This window comes from Pristiophorus japonicus, chromosome 13 (genome assembly GCF_044704955.1).
Source record: "Pristiophorus japonicus isolate sPriJap1 chromosome 13, sPriJap1.hap1, whole genome shotgun sequence".
NCBI classification, from domain to species: Eukaryota; Metazoa; Chordata; class Chondrichthyes; family Pristiophoridae; genus Pristiophorus; species Pristiophorus japonicus.
In genome coordinates this window covers 154,470,342-154,495,404 of record NC_091989.1, presented here as the reverse complement: position 1 = coordinate 154,495,404, position 25,063 = coordinate 154,470,342, and the positions used below count along the sequence as shown (strand labels likewise).

The following is a 25,063-nucleotide window of genomic DNA, read 5'->3' as shown; positions in this document are numbered from 1 at the left end:
ATATTGTGGCTGTTAATATTTGGACTCAACTGCTCATTTTCTCAGTCCCAATTTTCAGCCCCTTTTTCACCTCCGAGTGCACAGCCCAAAGATGCTGGCAGACTTATCTAAATTGCCAATCTTAATCTGTGAGCCTGGACAGCAAAGAGAAGATTTTCCGCCTGGTGGTATTGCTGGTGGCGGCAAATTTCGGGTGACCGAGGACTGAGAAATTGGGCTGCAAGCATTTCTACCCAGTCCACACTGGATTCATGCGCTGATCTACTTACTATTTGGAGATACACGGCCGTATACTTCATTCTAATGTTCCTGTTAATTTCTTTTGGGTGCGTGGCCCCTTTAACGGGCTGCGTGGCCCATTCAGATTTTCATGCATGCGCAGTTTTTCCACTTAAAAGCTGCTGAGCGGCTTGCGTGGGATTTCCAGAATGTTGCACGGCAGCGCAGCTTAGCAGGAACATTGCCTCACTCTCACTCATTTTGAGCAGCAGGTTAATTACGTGAGCATTCAGCATGTCAATGGTGGCTTTTAGCAAGTCCATTGAAACATGCAATGTTTAGACAGGTGACCCACCGAACAGGACTTCACCCCCTCCCCCCGCCCTTGCCATTATAATGAGATGTTAAAGGAAAGCAGGTAAATGTCACATTTAAAGGGAGAGAAGGAAATAAGATTGTAATTTATTTTAATTACAGATTTTGTATTTTAAGCTAATGATTATTATATGGAAGTATTTATTTTTCTGCTAATCTTTGGTGCATTTTTATTCCAATTAGTGTATGAATGCAATTTTTTCCAGTTAACATTTCATGTAATTTTCCTGTGTTTCTGAATCATAAGAACATAAGAAATAGGAGCAGGAGTAGGCCATAAGGCCCTCGAGCCTGCTCCGCCATTCAGTAAGATCATGGCTGATCTGATCATGGACTCAGCTCCACTTTCCCGCCCGCTCCCCATAACCCCTTATCCCCTTATCGTTTAAGAAACTGTCTATTTCTGTCTTAAATTTATTCAATGTCCCAACTTCCACAGCTCTCTGAGACAGCGAATTCCACAGATTTACAACCCGCTCAGAAGAAATTTCTCTTCATCTCTGTTTTAAATGGGTGGACCCTTATTCTAAGATCATGCTCTCTAGTTCTAGTCTCCCCCATCAGTAAAAACATCCTCTCTGCATCCACCTTGTCAAGCCCCCTCATAATCTTATACCTTTCTTCATAAGTCAACCCCCTCATCCCCGGAATCAACCTAGTGAACCTTCTCTGAACTGCCTCCAAAGCAAGGATATCCTTTTGTAAATATGGAAACCAAAACTGCACGCAGTATTCCAGGTGTGGCCTCACCAATACCTTATATAGCTGTAGTAAGACTTCCCTGCTTTGAGACTCCATCCCACCATAGATCAGATCATAGAAGAAATGTTTACCTAATGAGAGCAGCAGAATTATTTCCAATATCACAGAGAAACTTACTGTACAGAAACTCTTTCCAAAAGTTCTGCATAACAAGATCATCCTTAAAGAAGATGGGATCTGTTAAGCTTTGCCCACAATATCAACATTCAATTCACCCAGGGACGTCATGGCATCTAACTGGAACATATTCCGAGTCCATGTCCTTGCCCTTTCGCAAGTGTTTTTTGCCTTAATGCTAGGTTTGCTAGGAAAGCATCTCACTCATAATATTTCATGTTTCAAGTGGAACTTGATATATGAATGTTAGAAATTAGGGATACCTAAAAATATATGGTTATGTGAATGAAATTGTGACGCAAATAATACTGTGTTTAAATGATTGTATGTTTCTGTTCGAGACATAGAAACATAGAAAATAGGTGCAGGAGTAGGCCATTCGGCCCTTCGAGCCTGTACCACCATTCAATATCATGGCTGATCATTCACTTCAGTACCCCTTTCCTGCTTTCTCTCCATACCCCTTGATCCCTTTAGCCGTAAGGGCCACATCTAACTCCCTCTTGAATATACCCAATGAACTGGCATTAACAACTCTCTGTGGTAGGGAATTCCACAGGTTAACAACTCTGAGTGAAGAAGTTTCTCCTCATCTCAGTCCTAAATGGCCTACGCCTTATCCTAAGACTGCATCCCCTGGTTCTGGACTTCCCCACCATCGGGAACATTCTTCCCGCATCTAACCTGTCCAGTCCCGTCAAAATCTTGTAAGTTTCTATGAGATCCTCTCTCATCCTTCTAAACTCCAGTGTATAAAGGCCCAGTTGATCCAGTCTCTCCTCATATGTCATTCCCGCCATCCCGGGAATCAGTCTGGTGAACCTTCACTGCACTCCCTCAATAGCAAGAACGTCCTTCCTCAGATTAGGAGACCAAAACTGAACACAATATTCCAAGTGAGGCTTCACCAAGGTCCTGTACAACTGCAGTAAGACCTCCCTGCGCCTATCCCCTCGCTATGAAGGCCAACATACCATTTGTCTTCTTCACCGCCTGCTGTATCTGCATGCCAAATTTCAATGACTGATGAACCATGACACCCAGGTCTCATTACACCTCCCCCTTTCCTAATCTGCCGCCATTCAGATAATATTCTGCCTTCGTGTTTTTGCCGCCAAAGTGGATAACCTCACATTTATCCACATTATACTGCATCTGCCATGCATTTGCCCACTCATCTAACCTGTCCAAGTCACCCTGCAGCCTTTTAGCGTCCTCCTCACAGCTCACAATGCCACCCAGTTTAGTGTCATCTGCAAACTTGGAAATATTACACTCAATTTCTTCATCTAAATCGTTAATGTATATTGTAATTAGCTGGGGTCCCACTGAGCCCTGTGGCACTCCACTAGTCACTGCATGCCATCCTGAAAAGGACCTGTTTATCCCGACTCTCTGCTTCCTGTCTGCCAACCAGTTCTCTATCCACATCAGTACATTACCCCCAATACCATGTGCTTTAATTTTGCACACCAATCTCTTGTGTGGGACCTTGACAAAAACCTTTTGAAAGTCCAAATACACCACACATGCACTGGTTCTCCCTTGTCCACTCTACTAGTTACATCCTCAAAAAATTCCAGAAGATTTGTCAAGCATGATTTCCCTTTCATAAATCCATGCTGACTTGGACCAATCCTGTCATTGCTTTCGAAAGTAAGGAGTTAATGAATAAGTTGTGTCTTACTGGAACGTGTAAGTTTCGATTTCCTAGGAAAACTTGCATTAGAATTTGCGACAGTGTTTTTAATTAGTTAGATTAGAAGATGCATGACATTCCACATAGGGCCCATAGTATGACATGGTTTTGCCAGGCTGAGCTGTCTGTTGTCTGTACGTTTAGGATTTTGACTTAGTCTTTAATGTAGTCAATTGAAGGCTGAACCTATGTTTCTTGCATTATAACTAATAACGATATTATAATGCTAAGGTAGATTTTGGAGTTTAACAGAACTGCTTGCGAAGATAATTAAAAGTAGAATAGAAGGAATTTATAGGAGTTAAGATATCATCTCAGGATGGAACAGTCTGTTAGATAAAGGGGAGCAGCTCTAGTCTGAGCCTCTGATTTAATGGCCCAAGGATGTGCCTGAGACCAGGGAGGATAAGACAGGATGAGATAAGAGACTATAGCTTTGGGGGACAGGACCGGACGAGATAAGAGGGTCGAGTTAGATGGATTGGTGTTCAAAACGTATAAACAAGAAAACATGTGTAAAGGTTGTGAAGACCCCTCCTTGAGGGACGGTCTTCATCGGCAAGTTAGACAAAGAACTCGACATGCCATTGGGCACCTTGTTTTAAGAAAAACCTCTATAGGTTAAATGGTCCTGTCCTTTATTCTACCTCAGGCCCACCCCTAAAAAAAGGAAGTTCTAAAGAACCCTTAGGCAGACCGTGGTGCGAGGAGCTCCCAAGAGTGGATCAGATAGTGTAACACTCTTCCGAGAGTGGACCCATGCTGAATCTAGTCTAACACTCCTGGGTAATTCAAGAAGAGAGGCACATGAGGCAAGGAGGAGAACGAATAAGAAGAGTTGTTCACGCACGCCAACCGTCTGTCCGATCGGGTCCGGTACCAGCTACTTGTCACGGTCGTATGTTTTTGCTGTATAACTAGTGTGTTATATTCCGTCCTAAACCCTGATTAAACACAATATACCCACCATATTGGTTTGCACTCGATCCTGATTATTTGAAAGTCTAGAGATAAGCAAATCTCAACATGAAAACCTCCCAAGGAGATCAGGGAGTAACAGGCATGTTTGGCTGCAACCACCAGTGCCACAATCCAAAATTAAAAGGTCTATGATTCTATTTAAAAGGGCATGGAGAAAGAGTGGGGGGGGGGGAATGGGATGGTGGATAGCTCTTTCAGAGACAACACAGGCACCACAGATGGAATGGCCTCCTTCTGTGCTGTAAAATTTGATGATTCAATGATATTTGAGGGACCTGGCACACCTACCTGTCAATGACTGCAGTGAATTGGCTCTGCAGGCTCCGCGTCAGCTGCTTGTAGGTCTGTTCCACCTGCTGCAGGGACACTTGCACCCAACCTGCACCATAGGGACAGCACCGTCAGTGGCAGGCAAGATGACCAGCACACTCAAATCTTTTGCTTCCACCTCCGTTCAGTCTAGCACATGGATTATCAGCACCATCAGTTCATGCGAGGAACTGCGCAAAGCATTGAGCCAGACCACCAGCTCCTGCCAACCATGTAGTGCTGTGTTCTGGGGAGAGTGCCCTGGAGTGACAAACAGGACAGCTCTCCTCAGACCCGCCTTATTCAGAAGCACACCATCTTGCCAGTCATCAAACAGTGGTTCAGGTTCTGCACTCTTCCATCACTTTTACACAAACTCCATTTCCTGCCTCCATATACGTTTTGTCTGTCACTTATTTCTGTCAGTCAACTTTTTACACAGTTAGAATCTGGAATGCACTGCTGAAAGGGTGCTGGAGGCAGACTCAATCGTGGCTTTTGAAAGGGAATTGGATAAGTAGCCGAAGGAAAAAAAATTGCAGGGCTACGGGGAAAGTCTGGGAAGTGGGACTAGCTGACGTTCTCTGTACTGTAACCATTCTATTCTAGATAGGCTTTTTATTTTTTACCCATTAAAGGCAGTCTTTAGAAAGTCTTTGAAAAGATTCCTTGCATCACTTCAGCTTTCATAAAAGCTGTACAAATTTCTATTCCCATGTGGTCACATCCTTTTAAAATGCTCCAATGCAAACCAGAAGCTGACTTTCATAAAAAGTTAAATAAATAGTAAAAATCTTCCAACCTGGAAGGTCCCATGAAATCAGCCTGTGAGCAAATTGGCAGATGGAAAGCACATCACAGCTCCAGGATGGAGCCATAGAGTCAGAGCCAGCAAAGTCTACGCTCAAGTGTTTGCTTTCAGTTCAATTGAGAACATCACAAGTGAGCCATATTGTGTCCTCGTCTAATGTCTACTTTCCAGCAGAAATCAGGAGCAGGAGCCATGCGAGAGGAGATAGCTGAACTTGTCAGGGAGCAGGGATTAAACCGGAGGCCTTCCTTGGCTGTATGAGCAAGTAACATGCACATGGTGTATTGATCACGGGCCACGAGGGAGCCCAAGCTGCACAGGTGCCACATTACTTTTCCACACTGTCATGCACCACTTTTTGTAATGAGGAAGTAGGTTTTAAAACAACTTACCACACCTCGTGTCAGGTAATAATTTACAAAATCTTTCCAAGTGATTTCCCTGCCCGTGTCCCGATAGTAGAAGTACATGAATCCAGAGAAAAGTCCAGCTATTCCCACCGCCAAATATCGGAATTCCTTATCATCCCACGGAAGGTCTCCCTAGAATTAATAAAAAGAACAATGTAGAAGACATCACATAAAAATGTTTACCTGTGCCAGCCATTCAGTCCCTCTGAAGTGAATTATTAGCTATGGAAACGAAGGATAATCAAATCACTACAAGATTTGTTGGTAAGTTAATTTTCAAGTGTAAAGTTTTTTTCAGTTGTGAAATACTAATAAAAAATGTTTAAAGTGCTAAATGGAAAATAAAGATTGAAATCCTGGTTAAACGTCAGTTTACAATAAGGGTAGCATGCTTATTCACCCAACAACGTTATAATATGGCATGTGTTCTTGCTCAGACAATCGATTGTGTGCTAGTGGTATGGCATAACTCGTCATATTTGATTTTGTTTAAAAAAAGTATATTTTACTCTCTCTGAATTATTCATGCATTCAAAACACTAGAAATTCATACACTCAATCATTTGCAATGATTAAAAGATTGATAACTAAAACAATTCTTTAATTGAGAAAGGTTAAACAATAATAATGAATCCTCCAATGTAAACCGGACTTTCTATGTATATAGATCTGGTTCAGTAGATTTCATCTCTGTACAGTGAGTTACTGTGGTTATTTGTTTCAATTACAGATTGATGGACAGGATATTTTTTGACATTTCATAAAGAGATTACTTCACTAAAAGGTACAATATTATACCTTATAAGCCAATAATTTGCTGTGTCTATTAGTCAGCAAGAGAACTGACTTTCCCAAAAAAACAAACCTTCTGCATCCGGCTCCACCAGGTGGATTCCTCTTTCTTCCCGCTTTTCTTGCCACTGCCTCCTGCCCCACCTCCAGTACTTCCTCCAGACTCCTTTGGTTTTGCTGTAGACAAAGGCATCAGATTAATGAGATAACATTTGATCCTGTGCTTAGAAGCATTTACCTGCGCAAAACCTCCCATAAAGACGCACCCACGTGGGTACAAGTAGTGTCGAATCCAAGGGCAGGGGAGAGCCAATAGTTGGATAAACTAATATTGTTCAGGTATGGTAGCGTGGCTTATGTTTTTGGACTAGTAATCTAGAGGACTGGACTACTAATCCAGAGGATGTGAATTCATGGTAGTTCCGAAAAAATTTTGGAAATAAAGAGCTGGTATCAGTAAAAGTGACCATGAAGGCCTAGACTGTCGTAAAAAAAAAAACAACTGGTTTATTAATGTCCCTTATAGTGAAGAAAACCTGCCTTCCTTACCTGGTCTGGCCCATATGTGACTCAAGTCCCACACCAATGTGGTTGACTCTTAACTGCCTTAAGCGGCCTCGGAAGCCACTCAGTTAGCTTCTCGGGTAAATTAGGAATGGGCAATAAATGTAGTGGAACAGCACTGGTATTAGAGACACTTGTATAGACAGGTGATCTATCCAATCAGGAAGTGCATTCTCAGATTCAAAACCCAAGTGTGTTTTACCTTTAATGTCACTGGCTTTCAGTCCTGTTGTCGGTTTATTTTGGGGGAAATATTTCTCAAACCCTGAAACAAGAAATAATTAAATTAAAACTCACTCTCATTACATATAACGCTGCTTAATGAAATAATTCTTACTAGCTATTAAAAATTACTAGCAAGGTGAATCTAAAATAAATGTTATTCAAAATGACCAGAACAGTGGGGTAAGGATTAGTTGGATGCATCATCTTTACGATCAGGTCTCATGTTCCATAGATCAATGTTGATGCCATTGCTGCATTTAACACTGCACATAGTCCAAAGGAGAGTGGATTGGCAAGTCCCTACCGGCTTCTGATAGGGGTAGTATATTTTTGGCCCTAACATTTTAAGAAAATTAATAAAATGACTTTGTTTAAGAGGAGGAAAATCATCTTGGTGTTGAAATTGCATGGTGCAAGCATCAGCCAATGAACACTTAGGCCGGAATCTTGCGCCGAGAGGGCGGGTCCCCTATCAAAATGAAAAAGATTGACAGCCCGCTGTCAACCCCCCTCCACGTTAGTTTCTCAAGTGCCGAGTCTGTCTGCGCTTTACAGATCCTACACCAAGTGGTGGGGGAGGCAACTGACATTATTAACAGTTTGTTAAAAAGTACGTAAACGGTATTTTAACATGTACTTACCTTTTTTCAGCTTTTTGATGAGGTTCATGGCCCTCGAGGATCACGTCAGGCATGTAGCTTGGGTTTTCAATGACTCTCCCTCTTCTGAATAGGTGACAGCTGAAAACGTGGTATAAAAGCTACCATTTTTCAGCTGTTCACTTTTCAATCTTAGAAGCTGGAGTCTTCAGGATTTGGAAGACACTTTTGAGCTATATGCAGTTTGGAAGTGTTTGGAGTAAACTCTATATCCAGTGTCACCTCCTTGGAGCAACCTCTATCACCACTGACAGATCGCTTCTGTCATCTCAATTTCAGCTCCCATCTATTCCATCAGCATCATTGCCCTTGAAAAAAATCTCACCTTGGTCCTTAGAATCCCACCATGATCAGCTCTAACACCAACAGCACTAGACACACCAGCATCACCACCACCACCAACCTTCTCCACAGGTGCTGATGCACAGGACACAGGGCATCAGCACCTGACCACACTGCTGCCTAGGAGGCCAGAGATGGCCTCACCATGGCCAGATTTATTTCACTTGATGCTGTACACCCTGGCTGCCACATGATGCGCCAGGTTGGCACCACCCCACAAAGCATTTCTGCAATGACCAAGTCATTCCTTTCACATTCATCATCACTGCAGAGGGTACCGTTACATCTCACCATTCACTACAACTCACTGAACCATTTCCAAAGGTGCACAAAAATCTGTCCAAGAAGGCAAAGTGCTGAAAATAAAGATTTCAATGTTTGACAACACATTACCTCAAACTTTACATGAACATTGCCTAAAAGGCTCAAGTCCCTACCATTGTGTGTTGTTAGTTGGTATGATTGGACAAGGATGAGGGTGAGTCATAAAATCATAGAAATTGACAGCATGGAAGGAGGCCATTCTGGCCCAACGTATCCGCACCAGCCGACCAAGAGCTATCCAGCCTAATCCCACTTTTCAGCTCTTGGTCCATAGCCCTGTAGGTTACGGCACTTCAAGCGCCCATCCAAGTATTTTTTAAATGTGGTGGGGCTTTCTGCCTCTACCACCCTTTCAGGCAGTGAGTTCCAGATCCACACCACTCTCTGGGTGAAGAAATTTCCCCTCATATCTCCTCTAAACCTCCCCCCAATTATTTTAAATCTATGCCCCCTGGTTGTTGATCCTTCTGTTAAGGGAAATAGGTCCATCCTATCCACTCTATCTAGCCCCCTCATAATTTTATACACCTCAATCTTGTCTACCCTCAGCCTCCTCTATTCCAAAGAAAACAGACCCAGCATCTCCAATCTTTCCTCATAACCAAAATTCTCCAGTCCAGGCAACATTCTCGTAAATCTCCTCTGCACCTTTTCCAGTGCAATCACATCTTTCCTGTAATGTGGTGACCAGAACTGCACACAGTACTCCAGCTGCAACCTAACCAGTGTTTTATACAGTTCAAGCATTACATCCCTGCTCTTGTATTCCATGCCTCCACTAATAAAGGCAAGTATTTCATATGCCTTCTTAACCATCTTATCTACCTGGCCTGCTATCTTCAGGAATCAGTGGACCTGCACTCCAAGGTCCCTTTGTTCCTCTACACTTTTCAGTGTAGTACCATTTAATGTGTATTCCCTTGCCTTGTTAGCTCTTCCCAAATGTAGATAGAGGGATGGGTGGAGGTGCAAGGCAAGTTGGTGAGAGTCCATCATCATCATAGGCAGTCCCTCGGAATTGAGGAAGGCTTGCTTCCACTCTTAAAATGAGTCCTTAGGTGGCTGAACAGTCCAATACGAGAACCATAGTCCCTGTCACAGATGGGATAGATAGTCGTTGAGGGAAAGGGTGGGTGGGACAGGTTTGCCGTACGCTCTTTCCGCTGCCTGCACTTGATTTCTGCATGCTCTCGGCGATGAGACTCTCGAGGTGTGAGTAAGGATGTGCAGAAGTAGGGTAGGGAAGGCAGAGTGATGGGGATGTGATGAGTGGCACAGCAGGATGAGGTGGAGTGTGACTTTGCAATAACATTTCGTGATCTACGGAGATCACTGAAAGGTTTGCGCCGTTGCTGCCAGGTCCCCTGCTTGTGTCCTCCTGTGCAATGTGCAACCAGGCTGCATTGGTCTCTTGGGGAGGTCTCTTCTGCCCACTGGAAGGGAAGAGAACCTCTCTGCATGCTGTCACTCAATCCATTAGCATATGGAGCGAGTCATGGGAGGGCCTGGATGCAGCCGTGCGCCTTTGTGCAGTGCTTGTTGGTGTTTGCAGCATCATCGAATGACATCATCAGATCCGCTTCGTTTTAATTGGCTGGGAACCACGCAGGGCGGGCTTAACAAGCCCCATCAACGTAAAATTCTTTTCACAGAGCAGGATGGAGCCAGGAGCAGGAACAACTCGCCACCTACCCCGGTCGGTGAAATTGGGGCCTTAACGTTCTCAGATGTCATTTGTATGTCTGCCATTTTAACCGGTGTCTTAACTGACACACGTGAATTTCATATGAATATATTTAACATTTTCAGGTTGATCAGAATCTATGGGGAGGTGGGATAAATGCAGCAATCTGCCAGAATCTTATTGTTGCACTGACTTTTACAGCAGTTCCCTCATAATGTACTGTATTAGACTTCGAAGCTGCTGAGTTGACTACAGGAAATACATACTAAATTTCAAGAATAAAAAACATTAATTGTAAATCACTAGTTTGGCTATGGTATAAATAAAAATTGATTCATTTACACATTACCTTTTGGTTGTTTCGAACAGAGCAATCTAAAAGTCAACTTATTTCCTTGATATCCGGAATTTCTGCCAATGTATGGTCTGATAGACTGAATTCAGAAAAAAAATAATTAAACTCTGCAGAGTCCTCACTATACACATCAAAATACAATAGTTTTCGAACAGGATTATTAAATATTTCATTTGGGCAAAAGGTCCTGTCTGGTTAAAGCAAGATTACAACTATTTTTAGTTTAACTGTGCAAAGCTTTTGTTTAGACTACATTAATCATCTTTCAGCATCATGGCCCAGAAATCCCGGCCGGCTGCTTCCCGCGGATGATCGAGGGAAGAACTTTAAAAAGACGCGCATTTACCTGAAGCTGCCGTGCCCACGCGAGTCCCCAGTCCTGAGGCCTCCACTGAGTGTGTGTCGGAGCGGTTGCATGTCAGGACGTGCGCAGGGCTGGAGCTGCAGTCACATGGCTCTGGGCAGCCAATCAAGGTAAAGTATATTCTCATTCATAATAATGGGAACTCCGCAAGTTGGAGTTCCCATTATGATGAATGAAACACTCCCCAAACAGCAATAATAAATAGAAAAAAAATACACCACATATTTTTATTAATTTAAATTAAAGTTATTTATGTATTATAAAAAATAAATTTTTCCGATTTTTTAAAATTGTGAATTTTTAGCAATAAAATGTGTTTTTATAATTTATTTAAAAATGTTTTTATGTATTTTAAAACTCTTACGCCTGTAAAAGTAGGCTACGTGCCTGCTTTTATCAGGTGCGAGAGTTTTTAGGACATTTGCTGGGCAAGATACGGGTAAATCCCGCAATCTTGCCCATGCAAATGTCCTGGATGTGGGGATACGGAGGATCTGTTGACAGATCGAAAAAGCCGGTTTTCAGCACATGCGCACTATGCGCTGAAAACCGGCCTTTGCGATGCCTTAGTGTACGGACCCGGGAGGCCGGAATTTCTGGGCCAATGTATTTTAATTGTAGCATCTGTGCGACAGGAAATAAATGTAACAGGAGCGTATTGTGCAATCTTTGATTCTAGTATTCCTGATTATCAATGTGGAAAAGGTGATGCTTCAAGCATTTATTCAAAAACAGACAGAAAGAAATATCATTTTCAGCAAAATCAACAGCAACCCGTAACAGCTTGTATCTAGCAAGCTTCGTTTTAGGTTCTGATTTACAAAAACTTTCTTGTGCCAAAAGTAGATTGGGTCTTAAAAAGTAATTTGCATTTGCAAGAGCCTCTCATGACGACAGGATGCCCAAAAGCACGCTTTAGTCAATTAAGTATCTTTGAAGTGCAGTCAGTTGTAATGTAGGAAATGCAGCAGCCAATTTGCGCACAGCAAGGTCCAACCAACAGCAATGAGATCATGACCAGTCAGTGATGTGTGAGGGATAAATATTGGCCAGGACGCTGGCGAGAACTCCCCTGCTCTTCTTCGAATCGTGTCATGGGATATTTTACATCCACCTGAGAGAGCAGACAGGGCCTCAGTCTGACGTCTCATCCAAAGGTGGCACATCCGACAGTACTGCACTGAAGTGTCAGCCTAGATTATTTGCTCAAATCTCTGGAGTGGGACTTGAACCGACAATTTTCTGATTCTGACTTCGATTTTTTTTTAAATTAAGGTGCTTGATTTGGCAATCTCTAAATGTGTGGGAATTATTTTAAAGTAATCACATCAATTTTATTTCCCAAACTATTAAGTCTTAAACCAGAGGTGGACAAAATTCAGCCTGCCGTTATTCTATCTGGCCCGCTAGAAAGCGAACAGAGTTCGAGCTGCACATTAGTCTATCCACTTTTACTTCTCATGGGTCAGTGATGGACCCGAAATGCAGCCAGTGAACACACTGTAATACTTAATTCAATTTATCAATTTGCAAAAGCGATGCTCCCCGACGCGATTTTAAAAAGATCTGACGCTAATGATTTCGTGGGTACAAATGTGTTTCTGGTGACATCATTCAACAATGCAGCATCTCCTGTATTTCTTGCTGGGTCTTTATTTTTGCCTCTTATCCCCATTGTTTATTTAACCGTAACCAATTCCGATCGTCCGTTCGTAACAAATCCAGCACATTGCCAGGCCGAATGAGAGCTCAGGCATCAGCACACAAGCAGAAAAAATTATTATTCTTGTCAGTTGTAGGTGGAATTTCTTTGACGTGTAGAAAAAGTATCCCCTCTTTTCCCCCCCTTTTGTTTAAAAGAAAAACGTGCATTTATATAGCGCCTTTCACAACCACCAGACGTCTCAAAGTACTTTACAGCTAATGGAAGTACTTTTGGAGTGTAGTCACTGTTGTAATGTGGGAAACGGGCAGCCAACTTGCACACAGCAAGCTCCCACAAACAGCAATGTGATAATGACCAAATAATCTGTTTTTGTTATGTTGATTGAGGGATGAATATTAGCCAGGACACCGGGGATAACTCCCCTGCTCTTCTTCGAAATAGTGCCAGGAGATCTTTTACATCCACCTGAATGGGCAGACGGGGCCTTGATTTAACGTATCGTCCAAAATAAGGCACCTCAGACAATGCAGCACCCCCTCAGGACTGCACTGGAGTGTCAGCCTAGATTTATGTGCTCAAATTCCTGGAATGGGACTTGAACCCACAACCTTCTGACTCAGAGGCGAGAGTGCTACCCACTGAACCACACTGGACACAAACGGTTTAAAAAAATAAAAGGTCTTTTCTCCCCTTCCAATTTTGGTCTTTGTGGTCTATACTATTTGTTCCAGTTATAAAGCAAAGTATTTGCAAATAATCCACCCAAGCATCAGGAAGAGCAATAATTCCTCCTCAAACTTTGCTGATATGACTTGGTGAAAAAGAGCACAAATTGACATTTAATGAGGTCAAATTAAGAGCCTGTTTATATGATAAATAAATACATCCCCTTAAGCGAACACTGCTCCACAATTAAACCTGTTTCCATTTGAACCTTTTATGTACAACCCTTCGGAAAAACAAATATACACACTCATTGGGCTCAATTTTCCCCAAAGAATTGAAAAATACATAGCAGTAACTTACCTCCAACCCTGCCCGGACCGACAAGCCCTTCGGGCGGGGTTGGAGGTAAGTTGCTGCTATGTATTTTTCGATTCTTTTAGTGTGTCCGGGCATCTGCTGCGCTGATTTCCTTAACTCTCCGGAAGGTTTTTCTAGAGAGGTCACATACGCTGGCCTAAGCAGAACTGGAGTAACTCTCAGCTGGCCAAACTTCCCTAAACAGCCAGAATTGGCGAAGGTGACTGGTTACACCCCCATTGGCTGAAAAAAAAACTGACCAAAAAAAAATCGTAACTAACTGAGTTACACTGGTGTAAATTGATTTGAAAAACCAGTTTCCCCACTTAGGCCAAAAAGAGCAGCCTGCTCAAAAAAAAACAGTGCAAATCACTGGGGAAAATTGAGCCCAATTGTACTCCAGACAAATCTAGTTTTGTCATTCGGTAACTGGTTGGTATTGCTGCTAGACTTCAAAATAGGAGTCGAGGATTCTCTGCAAATAATTTGGCAAAGCAAAAATCTCTTTTAGTGTCAGAAGCTGGTAAACGACCTTGCGGCTGCATACCTTAGAGGAAACAGCGGTGTGCGGCCCTTAATCTTTTACCAAAATGTGTTAAGTGGCCCTCCAGCCCAAATAATTGCTCACCTCTGACTTAAACACACCTATTTTTCCAGAATAACCACTAGCTGAGGCGCAGCTTTAAGATAACCTGCTTGTTTGCCCTGAAGCATTGAACTATCACCCATCATGCCCTCTCCGAACTTACCTTGTCTATGAGACCCACACCCTGCTCTTTCGATCTTATACCCATCCAACTGCCGATCACCCAACTGCCCTTCCTGGCACCCATGTTAGCCGATATTGTTAATGGCTCCCGCTCCTCAGGTACTGTCCCCCTACCCTTCAAATCTGCTATCAAGACTCCCCTCCTCAAAAAACTCCCATGACTCCTTTGTCCTTGCAAACTACCGCTGTATAAAGTCCTTGAACGTGTTGTCGCCTCTCAAATCCTTGTCCATCTTTCCCGCAACTCCATGGTTAAACCTCTCCAATCATGTTTCTGCCTTGCCACAGCACTGAAAGGGCCCTCATCAAAGTCACTAATGATATCCTGTGTGACTGTGAACATGGTAAACAATTCCCCCTCATCCTTCTCGACCTGTCTGCAGCCTTTGACATGGTTGACCACATCATCCTCCTACTATGTCCTTCCTCTATTGCCCAGCTGTGACTGCCGTTATCTGGTTCCATTCCTATCAATCCAGTCGTCGTCAGAGAATCTCCTGCAAGGCTTCTAATCATGCTCCCGCGCCGTTACCTCTGGTGTCCCCAAATGAACTATCCTGGGCCCCCTCATATTTCTCATCTACATGTTGCCCCTCGGCGGCATTATCCAAAAACATGAGGTCAGGTTCCACATGTACGCTGACGACACCCAGCTCTATTTCAGCACCTCTCTTGATCCCTCCACTGCCTCGGAGTTGTCAGTTTGTCCAAGATTCAATACTGAATGAGCAAAAATTGCTTCCAATTAAATATTAGGAAGACCAAAACCATTGTATTCAGTCCTTGCCACAAACTCTGTTCCCTGGCCACTGACTCCATCCGTCTCCTTGCCAGGGTCTGAGGCTCACCAGACTGTTCACAACCTTGGCGTTCTATTTGACCTAGCGGAGCATCCGACCCGCTATTCTCTCCATCACCAAGACTACCTAATTCCCCCTCCATAACAACACTGGAGTCAGCCCTGTCACAGCTCATCTGCTATTGAAACTCTCATCCATGTCTTAATTACCTCTAGACTTGACTATTACAACACATTCCTGGCCGGCCTTGCATCCTGTTCTGGAATTCCCTCCGCAACCCTCTCCCCGACTTTAAAAGCTCCATAAAACCTATGTCTGTGGCTAAGCTTTTGGCCATCTGGCTCGGTGAAAATGTTAGGCAATGCTCCTTTGAAGCGCGTTGGGATGTTTTAATTACATTAAAGGCGCTATATAAATAGAAACTCATCAGTGTTCACCCACTGGAGCAGCAGGGCACACAGGACAGGTTCACACAGTGCACACAGGACAGGTACACACAGTGCACACAGGACAGGTACACACAGTGCACACAGGATAGGGTCAGACAGTGCACACAAGACAGGTACACACAGGACAGGTTCACACAGTGCGTACAGGACAGGTACACACAGGACAGGGACACACAGTGCACACAGGACAGGTACACACAGTGCACACAGGACAGGTTCACACAGTGCGCACAGGACAGGTACACACAGGACAGTGCACACAGGACAGGTACACACAGTGCACACAGGACAGGTACACACAGGACATATTCACACAGGGCAGGTACACACAGGGCACATTCACACAGGACAGGTACACACAGGGCACATTCACACAGGACAGGTTCACACAGTGCACACAGGACAGGTACACACAGTGCACACAGGACAGGTACACACAGTGCACACAGGATAGGGTCAGACAGTGCACACAAGACAGGTACACACAGGACAGGTTCACACAGTGCGTACAGGACAGGTACACACAGGACAGGGACACACAGTGCACACAGGACAGGTACACACAGTGCACACAGGACAGGTTCACACAGTGCGTACAGGACAGGTACACACAGGACAGGTACACACAGTGCACACAGGACAGGTACACACAGGACATATTCACACAGGGCAGGTACACACAGGGCACATTCACACAGGACAGGTACACACAGGGCACGTTCACACAGAACGGATTCTCAGTGAGTACAGGTTCACATAGTAATCACCCCCGGGTCCCCAGCTCACCTGGCAGCAGCCGCGCTGTCCCGGCCATGGTGTGGCCCACAGCCCCCGGGTGAGGAGCCGTTGCCGGGCGAACAGCAGGCTCAGTGCGAGCACCATGGCCTCCGCTCAATGTCAGCTCAGGCCGCGGGCTGCCCGCCGCCCGCCGCCACTGACAATAGTAGTGTATTCTCACTCCGCCATACAGCTACAGCTGTAAAGTAAAACCGATTTATTGACAGGCAAACTTCCGGTCCTTATTTTCCTTCTGTAAAGTTTAAAGTTTGAGAATCACTGACGGCAGTTTGCAAGCGGCCTCAAATTAGGCCCCCGGTCCTTTAACTAATTCGCTCCGGTGGGAAAACGTCCTTCCTGCCGAAAATAACTGTTCATTGCAACCAGAGCCGATTACTGTGTCTGCCAGGCTGCTGTGCTACTGATACACGACGGTTCTGTTCTGTGTGAGAGTCGAGACTTTAATTAAGCCTATGTTTTTTTTAAATCCCCCCCCCCAAAAAAAACAGAGATCAGCCACTTTTGCATACAGAGTTTTGTCGGCGTTGGAAGAATAAATATTGGCCCGAACTCTGGGAAAATTCCTCAGCTCTTCGAATCATAATCATCATCATAGGCAGTCCCTTGGGATCGAGAAAGACTTGCTTCCACTCTTAGCATGAGTTATTTGGTGGCTGAACAGTAGAGAACCACAGTCTCTATCACAGGTGGGACAGATAGTCGTTGAGGGAAAGGGTGGGCAGGGAGCCTGGTTTGCCACACGCTCTTTCCGCTGCCTGCGCTTAATTTCTGCATGCTCTCGACGACGTTACTCGAGGTGCTCAGCGCCCTCCTGAATGCACTTCCTCTACTTAGGGCGGTCTATGGCCAGGGACTCCCAGGTGTCAGTGGGGATGTCGCACTTTATCAGGGAGGCTTTGAGGGTGTCCTTGCAACGTTTCCTCTGCCCGCCTTTGGCTCGTTTGCCGTGGACGAGTTCCAAGTAGAGTGAATAGCGCTCACCTGAGCAGGCAGACAGGACCCTCCTCGATTACGTGTCCAAGTACTGCCACAGGGTATGAACAACCTTCTGCCAATGCGCCAAACTCAGTCAATCAAAACTAACTCGCATTTTTATAGCGCATTATAATTTCTCCTGATATCCCAAAGTGCTTCACATCCACTAAATTACTTTTTGAAGTGCAGTCACTTATGCAAGAAAATATTAGGATAAACTTAAGAATTCAAGAATATAAATGATGTTAAAGATATTGCTGGGAAAATATTTGCAGTTAGCAAGACCAGTTTATTTCTATATCATATGAAATAAATTTATGTTTAGATAGCTGTAACGTAGTGAACTAATGCATCAATGCAGAGAGTAGGGACAATGTGTAGGTACTCTTAATGGCAGGATGTGACTAGTGGCATCCCACAGGGATCGGTGTTTGGGACTCAACTATTCACTATTTATTAACGACTTAGATGAAGGGATAGAAAGCCACATATCCAACTTTGCAATAACACAAAGATAGGTGGCACTGTAGGTAGTGATAAAAGCACTAAATTTTAAAGAGATATTGATAGATTAAGAGAATAGCAAATGGATTTCAATGTAGGCAAATATGAGGTCAATCACTTTGGACCTAAAAAGGATAGAGCAGTACTTCTAAACGGTGAAAAGCTAAAAACAGTGGGGATCCAAAGAGACTTGGGTGGGGGGGGGGTCCAGGTACATAGATCATTAAAATGCCATGAACAAGTAAAGAAAATAATCAAAAAGGCTAATGGAATGCTGGCCTTTATATCGAGAGGATTAGAATACAAGAGGGTAGAAGTCGTGCTACAGCTATACAAAGTCCTGGTTAGATCACACCTGGAGTACTGTGAGCAGTTCTGGGCACCACACCTTGGGAAGGACAGATTGACCTTGGAGAGAGTGAAGCATATGTTTACCAGAATAGCCGGACTGCAGTGGTTAGAAACAGAAACATAGAAAATAGGTGCAGGAGTAGGCCATTCGGCCCTTCCAGCCTACACCACCATTCAATAAGATCATGGCTGATCATTCCCTCAGTACCCCTTTCCTGCTTTCTCTCCATATCCCTTGATCCCTTTAGCTGTCAGGGCCATATCTAACTCCCTCTTGAATATATCTAACGAACTGGCATCAATAACGTTCTGCGGTAGAGAATTCCAGAGGTTAACAACTCTCTGAGTGAAGAAGTTTCTCCTCATCTCAGTCCTAAATGGCTTACCTCTTATTCTTAGACTGTGACCCCTGGTTCTGGACATCGGGAATATTTTTCCTGCATCTAACCTGTCCAGTCCCGTCAGAATTTTATATGTTTCTATGAGATCCCCTCTCATTCTTCTAAACTCCAGTGAATACAGGTCCAGTCGATCCAGTCTCTCCTCATACGTCAGTTCCGCCATCCCAGGAATCAGTCTGGTGAACCTTCGCTGCACTCCCTCAATAGCAAGAACGTCCTTCCTCAGATTAGGAGACCAAAACTGAACACAATATTCCAGGTGAGGCCTCACCAAGGCCCTGCACAACTGCATTAAGATCTCCCTGCTTTTATACTCAAATCCCCTAGCTATGAAGGCCAACATGCCATTTGCCTTCTTCACCACCTGCTGTACCTGCATGCCAACTTTCAATGACTGATGTACCATGACACCCAGGTCGCGTTGCACCTCCCCTTTTCCTAATCTGCCATCATTCAGATAATATTCTGCCTTCGTGTATTTTGCCACCAAAGTGGATAACCTCACATTTATCCACATTATACTGCATCTGTCATGCATTTGCCCACTCACCTAACCTGTCCAAGTCACCCTGCAGCCTCTTAGCATCCGCCTCACAGCTCACACCGCCACCCAGCTTAGTGTCGTCTACAAACTTGGAGATATTACACTCAATTCCTTCATCTAAATTATTGATGTATATTGTAAATAGCTGGGGTTCCAGCACGGAGCCCTGCAGCACCCCACTAGACACTGCCAGCCATTCTGAGAAGGACCTGTTTATCCCTACTCTCTGCTTCCTGTCTGCCAACCAGTTCTCTATCCACATCAATACATTATCCCAGTACCAATTTTGCACATTAATCTCTTGTGTGGGACCATGTCAAAAGCCTTTTCAAAGTCCAAATACACCACATCCACTGGTTCTCCCTTGTCCACTCAACTAGTTACATCCTCAAAAAATTCTAGGAGATTTGTCAAGCATAATTTCCCCGTCATAAATACATGTTGACTTGGACCGATCCTGTCACTGCTTTCCAAATGCGCTGCTATTTCATCTTTAATAGTTGATTCCAACATTTTCCCCACTGCTGATGTCAGGCTAACCGGTCTATAATTCCCCGTTTTCTCTCTGCCTCCTTTTTTAAAAAGTGGTGTTACATTAGCTACCCTCCAGTCCATAGGAACTGATCCCGAATCGATAGACTGTTGGAAAATGATCACCAATGCATCCACTATTTCTAGGGCCACTTTCTTAAGTACTCTGGGATGCAGACTATCAGGCCCTGGGGATTTATCGGCCTTCAATCCCATCAATTTCCCTAACACAATTTCCTGACTAATAAGTATTTTCTTCAGTTCCTCCTTCTCGCTAGACCCTCAGTCCCTAGTATTTCCGGAAGGTTATATGTGTCTTCCTTCGTGAAAACAGAACCAAAGTATTTGTTCAGTTGGTCTGCCATTTCTTTGTTCTCAATTATAAATTCACCTGATTCTAACTGCAAGGGACCTATGTTGGTCTTCACTAATCTTTTTCTCTTCACATATTAATAGAAGCTTTTGCAATCAGTTTTTATGTTCTCAGCAAGCTTCCTCTCATACTCTATTTTCCCTCTCCTAATTAAATCCTTTATCCTCCTCTGCTGAATTCTAAATTTCTCCCAGTCCTCAGGTTTGCTGCTTTTTCTGGTCAATTTATGTGCCTCTTCCTTGGATTTAACACTATCCCTAATTTCCCTTATTAGCCACGGTTGAGCCACCTTCCCTGTTTTGTTTTTACTTCAGACAGGGATGTACAATTGTTGAAGTTCGTCCATGTGATCTTTAAATGTTTGCCATTGCCTATCCACCATCAATCCTTTAAGTATCATTCACCAGTCTGTTCTAGCCAATTCATGTCCCATACCATCGAAGTTACCTTTCCTTAAGTTCAGGACCCTATTCTCTGAATTAACTGTGTCACTCCATCTTAATAAAGAATTCTACCATATTATGGTCACTCTTCCCCAAGGGGCCTCGCACAAAAAGATTGCTAATTAGTCCTTTCTCATTACACATCACCCAGCCTAGGATGGCCAGCCCTCTAGTTGGTTCCTCGACATATTGGTCCAGAAAACCATCCCTAATACACTCCAGGAAATCCTCCTCCACCTTATTGCTACCAGATTGGTTAGCCCAATGTATATTTAGATTAAAGTCGCCCATGATAACTGCTGTACCTTTATTGCACACATCCCTAATTTCTTGTTTGATGCTGTCCCCAAACTCACTACTACTGTTTGATGGTCTGTACACAACTCCCACTAGCGTTTTCTGCCCTTTGGTATTCCGCAGCTCTATCCATACAAATTCCACATCATCCAAGCTAATGTCCTTCCTTACTATTGCGTTAATTTCCTCTTTAACCAGCAACGCTACCCCACCTTCTTTTCCTTTCTGTCTATCCTTCCTAAATGTTGAATACCCCTGGATGTTGAGTTCCCAGCCTTGGTCACCCTGGAGCCATGCCTCCGTAATCTCAATTATATCATATTCGTTAATAGTTGCCTGTGCAATTAATTGGTCCACCTTATTATGAATACTCCTCGCATTGAGGCACAGACCCTTCAGGCTTGTCTTTTTAACACACTTTGTCCCTTTAGAATTTTGGTGTAATGTGTCCCTTTTTGATTTTTGCTTCAGGTTTCTCTGCCCTCCACTTTTACTTTTCTTCTTTCTATCTTTTGCTTCTGCCCCCATTTTACTTCCCTCTGTCTCCCTGCATAGGTTCCCATCCCCTTGCCATATTAGTTTAACCCCTCCCTAACAGCACTAGCAAGCACTCCCCCTAGGACATTGGTTCCGGTTCTGCCCAGGTGCAGACTGTCCGGTTTGTACTGGTCCCACCTCCCCCAGAACCGGTTCCAATGTCCCTTTGAATCCTTCCCTGTTGCACCACTCTTCAAGCCACGTATTCATCTTAGCTATCCTGCCATTCCTACTCTGACTAGTATGTGGCACTGGTAGCAATTACGAAGAAAGATTACACAAACTTGGGTTGCATTCCCTGGAATTTAGAAAGTATTAGGGGCGATTTGATCAAAGTTTTCAAGATATTATTAATGGGAACAGATAGGGTAGATGGAGGGAAACTAGTTCCACTGGTTGGGGAGTCTAGTACTAAAGAGGCATAGTTTAAAATTTAGAGCCAGACCTTTCAGGAGTGAAATCAGGAAACACTTCTACACACAAAAGGTGGTAGAAGTTTGGAACTCTCTTCCGCAAACAGCAATTGATGCTAGATCAATTGTTAATTTTAAATTGAAGATTGATAGATTTTTGTTAACCAAAGTTATATGGGGCAAAGGCGGGTATATGGATCAGCCATGATCTCACTGAATGGCAGAACAGGCTCGAGGGGCTAAATTGCCAACTCCTGTTCCTATTCCTACGTATGCCAAAAAGCAAAAGTTAAGGATTCAATTGTATGGATTCTCCTTAGAGTGACTAAATCATTGAGGAGACCTGCTATGTGGAGATTACAATTCTTCAGAGGAGCAGGATGAGGAAATATTGGTTTTCTCCTTCCCCTCTCTAAGGAATTCAAATCAGCACTTGCAGTTATCACTATCTTCCAACATCTCAGTAATGTAGCATTCAAAAAAGGTCTGGAACCAAAAAGCCGGTCTACCCTCTTAGGTTACTAGGAGGTTAGAAATAGAAGGCCAAGTGCCCTTACTGAAGTGGTCTGTTTAATTTCTAATAGTCTATTAAGTTTCTAATAGTATTAGAATGAGGGTGCTGGGTCAGTTTCTGGTTATGGTCTGTCATCTTTGACTTACAGGGACAATAATGTGTCAGGGTAGTCGATCCTCTATGCAAGTGAGTTAAATGTAACATTATAGCTTTAACCATCCTGTGGGATTGCTGAAGGTGATTTAAAACAAAACACCCATCACTTCAAGATGAGGGTGAAGTATAAGATTGGCAACTGTTCTTCCACTTTCAGCACCCATCTTTGCTCCCTCACCTCTAAGCATTCTTAATAAACACAGCATGAATAATGTCAAATATCATCATCATCATCATAGGCAGTCCCTCGGAATCGAGGAAGACTTGCTTCCAATCCTGAAGTGAGTTCTTTGGTGGCTGATACAAGAGCCACAGACTCTGTCACAGGTGGGACAGATATTCGCTGAGGGAAGGGGTGTGTGGGACTGGTTTGCCGCACGTTCCTTCCACTGCCTGCGCTTGACTTCTTCACGCTCTCGGCGTTGAGATTCGAAGAGCTCAACGCCCCCCGGATGCACTTTCTCCACCCAGGGCAGTCTTCAGCCAAGGACTCCCAGGCATCAGTGGTGATGTCGCACTTTATCAGAGAGGCTTTGAGGATATCCTTGTAACGTTTCCGCTGCCCACCTTTGGCTCGTTTGCCGCGAAGGAGCTCCGCATAGAACAATTGTTTAGGGAGTCTTGTGTCTGACATGCGAACTATGTGGCCTGTCCAGCGAAGCTGTTCGAGTGTGGTCAGTGCTTCAATGCCGGGGATGTTAGCCTGGACGAGGGCACTGATGTTGGTGTGCCTGTCCTCCCAGGGGATTTGCAGGATGTTGCGGAGCCATCGTTGGTGATATTATCTCCAGCGACTTGAGGTGTCTTCTGTACATCGTCCATGCCTCTGATCCATACAGGAGGGCGGGTATTATTACAGTCCTGTAGACCATGAGCTTGGTGGTAGATTTGAGGGCCTGTTTTTTTTCCTCGGACAGCCGAGGGCACTTTTCCTCAGGTGGCTGAAGGCTGCACTGGCGGTGGTGTTGAATCTCTGCATCAATGTCTGCTCTTGTTGATAAGAGACTCCAGAGGTGTGGGAAGTGGTCCACGTTGTCGAGGGCCGCGCCGTGAATCTTGATGACTGGGGGGCAGTGCTGAGCGGAGAGGACAGGCTTGTGGAGGACCTTTGTCTTATGGATGTTAAGTGTAAGGCCTATGCTTTCATATGCCTCGGTGAATACATCGACTATATCCTGGAGTTCAGCCTCAGAATGTGCGCAGGCGCAGACGTCGTCCGCATACTGTAGCTCAACGACAGAGGTTGGGGTGATCTTGGACCTGGCCTGGAGGTGGCGTAGGTTAAACAGCTTCCCACTGGTTCTATAGTTTAGTTCCACTCCAGCAGGGAGCTTGTTGACTGTGCGGTGGAGCATGGCAGCGAGGAAGATTAAGAAGAGGGTTGGAGTGATGACGCAGCCCTGTTTGACCCCGGTCCGGATGTGGATTGGATCTGTAATGGATCCGCTGGTAAGGATCACGGCCTGCATGTTGTCATGGAGCAGGCAAAGGATGTTGACAAACTTTTGGGGGCATCCAAAACTGAGGACGCTCCAAGTTATCCTCATAGGGTCAAAGGCCTTTGTAAGATCGAAAAAGGCCATGTATAAGGGCTGGCGCTGCTCACTGCTTTTTTCCTGCAGCTGTCGCGCTGCAAAGATCATGTCCATTGTGCCCTGTAGGGGACGAAATCCGCACTGTGATTCCGGGAGGAGCTCCTCAGCCACAGGGAGAAGACGGTTGAGGAGAACTCTAGCGACAACTTTCCCAGTGGCTGATAGCAGGGAGATTCCCCTGTAGTTGCCGCAGTCGTATTTGTCCCCTTTTTTTAAAGATAGCCACAATCACTGCATCCGAGATCGCCCGGCATGCTCTCCTCCCTCCAGATGAAAAAGATGAGGTCATGTATCCTAGCTAACAGCGCCTCTCTGCCATACTTTAGCGCCTCAGCAGGGATTCCATCCGCACCCGTAGCCTTGTTATTCTCGAGCTGTTTTATGGCTTTGCCTACCTCGTGCAACGTTGGGGTTTCACTGAGGTGGTGACGGGTCGCATGCTGTAGGATGGAGTCGAGAACACTCGAGTCAAAGGAAGAGTCTCGATTGAGGAGATCTTCGAAGTGCTCCTTCCAGCGGGCCCAGTTCAAATGCTTTTTCCCATTTACCGGTCAGTTTCTAAATCAAATGAATGTTTGAGTTCTTACAGCTTCTCTCGAAAATAATTTACATAAAGGACACTGAATATGCAGCAATCACATCTGTGCACACATCCTGAATGCACGCAAGTTCCTTCCTCACCAGGTCGCTATTACTTACAACATTGTTGAATATACAGTTGACCTTTCTGGAATGCGTCCTGCAGGCTCCTGCAACTCTCCAGAGCCATTCATAGACGAGTTCTGCAAGTGAATGTCAGCAGATTACTCAATTGCAGAAGGCAGTACAGTAGAGGTCAATCCTGTCCGTGTGTGTGTGTACTTTTGTGTGTCAATTTAAAAAAAATCTGATTATACTCCTGTCAAGTGCCTTCGGATGTATTGCTACATTAA

General features: G+C 44.4%; 1 protein-coding gene across 1 annotated transcript in view; it reads right to left on the bottom strand.

Annotated features, from left to right (window-relative positions):
* Positions 1–16,757, bottom strand: part of LOC139278908 (mitochondrial inner membrane m-AAA protease component AFG3L2-like) — a 55,487-nt gene extending 38,730 nt beyond the window's left edge. Inside the window, exons 1-5 of the mRNA XM_070898165.1 lie at positions 16,486–16,757; positions 10,623–10,707; positions 7,242–7,304; positions 6,549–6,652; positions 5,666–5,815 (exon numbers count right to left, since the gene is read on the bottom strand). Of these exons, the coding sequence (XP_070754266.1) occupies positions 5,666–5,815; positions 6,549–6,652; positions 7,242–7,304; positions 10,623–10,707; positions 16,486–16,581 (498 nt within the window). The 5' untranslated portion in view covers positions 16,582–16,757. The remainder of the gene's footprint in view (positions 1–5,665; positions 5,816–6,548; positions 6,653–7,241; positions 7,305–10,622; positions 10,708–16,485) is intronic.
* Positions 16,758–25,063: the final 8,306 nt, after the last annotated feature.